The sequence below is a fragment of the Eschscholzia californica genome, unplaced genomic scaffold (genome assembly GCF_041429995.1).
Source record: "Eschscholzia californica isolate CP2 unplaced genomic scaffold, dmEscCali1.0.p SCAF_1, whole genome shotgun sequence".
Lineage (NCBI taxonomy): Eukaryota > Viridiplantae > Streptophyta > Magnoliopsida > Ranunculales > Papaveraceae > Eschscholzia > Eschscholzia californica.
In genome coordinates this window covers 66,296,766-66,300,117 of record NW_028238198.1, presented here as the reverse complement: position 1 = coordinate 66,300,117, position 3,352 = coordinate 66,296,766, and the positions used below count along the sequence as shown (strand labels likewise).

Below are 3,352 nucleotides of genomic sequence, written 5' to 3'. Positions count from 1 at the left end.
TTGGAGGATGTCACGACAGAGCAACTCGCTAAAATCATGTGGTTCATTTGGAAAGCTAGATGCGAAAAAAGTTTCGGTAAGAAAGAAGTCAAGCCTATGCAGCTTGTTCGGCATATTCAAAGCTACGCTACAAACCTCCCAAGGCTAGAAAGAGATAAAAGTAACACAGTCTCACCCAAGTGGCAGCCACCCCCATCACCCTTTCTCAAAATAAATGTGGATGCCTCTTTCAAAACCCTCTCGGCCCAAGCAGGTATCGGAAACATCATCCACGATGCACATGGAAATTTCATGAGGGCTAGAGTAGCATGCGTCAGGGCACAGACGGCGGAAGAATGTGAAAGTATCGCTATTCTGCACGCAATCCATTGGGCGGAAGAGCTACATCTCACCAACATAATTATTGAGAGCGACAACAAAAATTTGATAATGAATATCCGGGACAGAAACATCGCTATAAACTGGCAATCTCTGCATAACATTGAACAGATCAAGGCCTGCATAACCCATTTCGAGCAAATTCACTTTCAGTTCTGCCCGAGAACATCAAATGGTCTGGCTGACGCCTTGGCGAAGTGGGGAAGGAAACACAAGGTCAATAGGACGTGGTACAGTTTGGACAATTTGAAGTGGGATCTTAGCTTGTAATTTGTTTTGGCTTCTTTTCAACAAAAAAAAAAAAATGTACTATTCTTTTGGTTTTTGATGAATTTATCTTCTTCGGTTTCTGTATTGAGTAAATAGAGTTTCCATGAAATGGGCTCTTCACTTCTAACAAGGGGTTTGTGGTTTACCACTTTACCAACGAAGGGGGTCATTTCTTCGCCAGCAATAGAGAGATATGAGAGGGAAGAAGAAGAAGAAGAAGAAACGAAAAGATGAAGACAGAAGAAGAAACAAAAAAATTCAATCAAAGTCGTACGGTTCCGTTAGGTCAAACATTAGTTGCGGCATTGTCTCTTAAACACACATTACCTTTAACCAAACTGGGAATTGCCTTTAGCGAGATTGCCTATAACAACTTTGAGCATTGCCTATGATGGGCAGGTAAGCCCGTATTAGGCTTATTTTGCACGCTTAACTAGATTACATGTACATAGACTTGCTTCCCTAACATATTTTGTTAACGATTTCAATTAACGGAGCAAGAAGTTGGGCACATACAAATAGGCAGAAGTAAAAAATGGTTTGGGTCAGTGTCAGGCTCTTAATAAGCGGACATTTCGGGCCTGACATCGAGTGAAGGGCTATGCCCGTGTCCCGCCTGCTAGCGCCTCATGTGGCGGGCCGGGTAAGCCCGACATCGGGCTTATTTTGCCGGTGGGCTCTAGCCGTCCTGGCCACCTTTGGGTCCCGGTTACCGGACCGTTTTCCCAGTCCTATCTGCTCAAGTAAGTGTGCTAGTCCGTATGAGGACTCCGCGCCCAGACATAGCCATTTAGTTTTGGGAGGCTGAGAAGGAACTCAAGGAAGAGAAAAGGCGCAAATAGTGTGAAGAAATGAGAATACGAATTTCACACCCATTTTGAAGGTAGTCTCTCAGTCTCTCTCTCTATCTATATATATATCTATCGTTCTTCATCATCATCTTCTTCTTCAATGTTTCTTTCTCTCCGTGGTTCAGTTATATTTAGAAGAAAGATCATTAATGGAGATCCAACAACCCATTTTCTTCTTCTTCAAAACCCTTCTTCTATTAATATAACTAGATCAATATCCTCTTCCTCCGCAAATCACAACATCTCTTCTTCTTTTGTAGTTTCTTACCTTATGAATTCATGGGGATTCTCAGAAGATAAAGCTATTTCTGCTTCAAAGGAACTTCATTTCAAGACTTCAACTCGACCCGATTCAGTCATTGCCTTTTTCGAAACCAAGGGTTTTACTAAACCCCACATTTCCAAAATAATCAACAAACGACCAGTCATACTCTCATCAGATTCTCACAAAACCCTAAAACCAAAATTTGATTTTTTCAATTCAATTGGACTTACTGGTCCTGACCTAATAAAGCTCATCTCAACTAATCCTAGTCTCCTTAAAAGAAGCTTAGAAAACCAAATCCTGCCTGCTTTTGATTTCCTCAAGAGCATTCTTAACAGTAACAGTAAGGTTGTTGCTGCCCTAAAACGTTCATCTTGGATTCTTAATCAAGATTTGGATAAAGGTCTGGTGCCAAATATCAAGCTTTTGAGAGATGAAAATGTACCAGAATCCAATATCACTACTTTATTAGTAACCCAACCAAGAGTTCTTATTATCAAGTCAGATAGATTTCAAAAGATTGTGAAAGAAATTAAAGAACTGGGTTCTGATCCATCAAAACTAAGATTTGTTCTAGCTATCCGTGGATTAGCTTCAATGAGTACATCTACTTGGGAATCAAAATTGATTGTTTATAGAAAATGGGGTTGGTCCGAAAATGACATTAAGACAGCTTTCGTCAAACAACCACATTGTATGATGACATCTGAGAAGAAGATAACGGCGACAATGGATTTCTTTGTGAATCAAATGGGTATTAGCCCATCTTTCGTAGCTAAACGCCCGTCGCTTCTTATGTTTAGCTTAGAGAAAAGGATAATTCCTCGATGCTTAGTTATTCGAACTCTTGATTCCAAGGGTCTAATGGAGAAAAATATGAGCATTCCTACTGTGTTAGTAATGAATGAGAAGTCATTCTTAGAAAGGTATGTGGTAAAGTATGAGAAAGAAGTTCCTCAAATTATGAAAGTTTATCAATGTCAGTTGGGCTTTTTAGATTCACTTACTTGTTCTAAATGATTGATGTGGTGAAATATTTACAGACTATTTCAATTTACAAATCTTAATTGATATCTTTTTTTGTTTTTGCTTTTTGTTAGTTCTTAATCATTTTTAGCATTCTAGTTTATTAGCAAACTTGCTTCTTGTAATGGAAATTGGGTCTGATATACATGTCTCTTATATCCACTAGGACATAGGAGCTATAGCAAATAGTGTTCCTTAAGCAATAGTAGTAGTACTTTCCTTTATCATAGTTTGAAATGTTCAATTCATTAAAAACTATATGGAGAATTGAATTTTGCAAGTGAATGCATAGAAGGTTTGAGAATGTGTCCTCAATGTGAGTTGATCTCAAACCCAAACAACGACATGAAATCATCTTGGCGGTTCTTCCGTGGAGTTGGTCTCAACGACTGAACCACATAATATCTTGTGTTCATGTGTATGTTGGTTATCTCTATCAAATATTATTTGGTTTTTTATGATTTGTTATGACACAGAGAGGGACATGTCCTCTATGAGTTCCTAAATGAAAGAGATTAAAATTTGAAGGAAGTTAGTTTGTTTTGACGCTTTCAGTTTTTTC

At 38.7% G+C, this 3,352-nt stretch overlaps 1 protein-coding gene across 1 annotated transcript; it reads left to right on the top strand.

Annotated features, from left to right (window-relative positions):
* The first annotated feature begins 1,419 nt into the window (after positions 1-1,419).
* LOC147568402 (uncharacterized) lies at positions 1,420-2,849 on the top strand. The gene is made up of 2 exons (XM_086670928.1): positions 1,420-1,531; positions 1,760-2,849. Exon 2 carries the CDS (start codon positions 1,771-1,773, stop codon positions 2,782-2,784), a length of 1,014 nt encoding a protein of 337 aa, XP_086527054.1. The 5' UTR covers positions 1,420-1,531; positions 1,760-1,770; the 3' UTR covers positions 2,785-2,849.
* The last annotated feature ends 503 nt before the right edge of the window (positions 2,850-3,352 follow it).

Coding starts and splice junctions, on each gene's coding strand:
- LOC147568402 (XM_086670928.1), top strand. CDS start 1,771: ATGAATTCATGGGGATTCTCAGAAGATAAAGCTATTTCTGCTTCAAAG.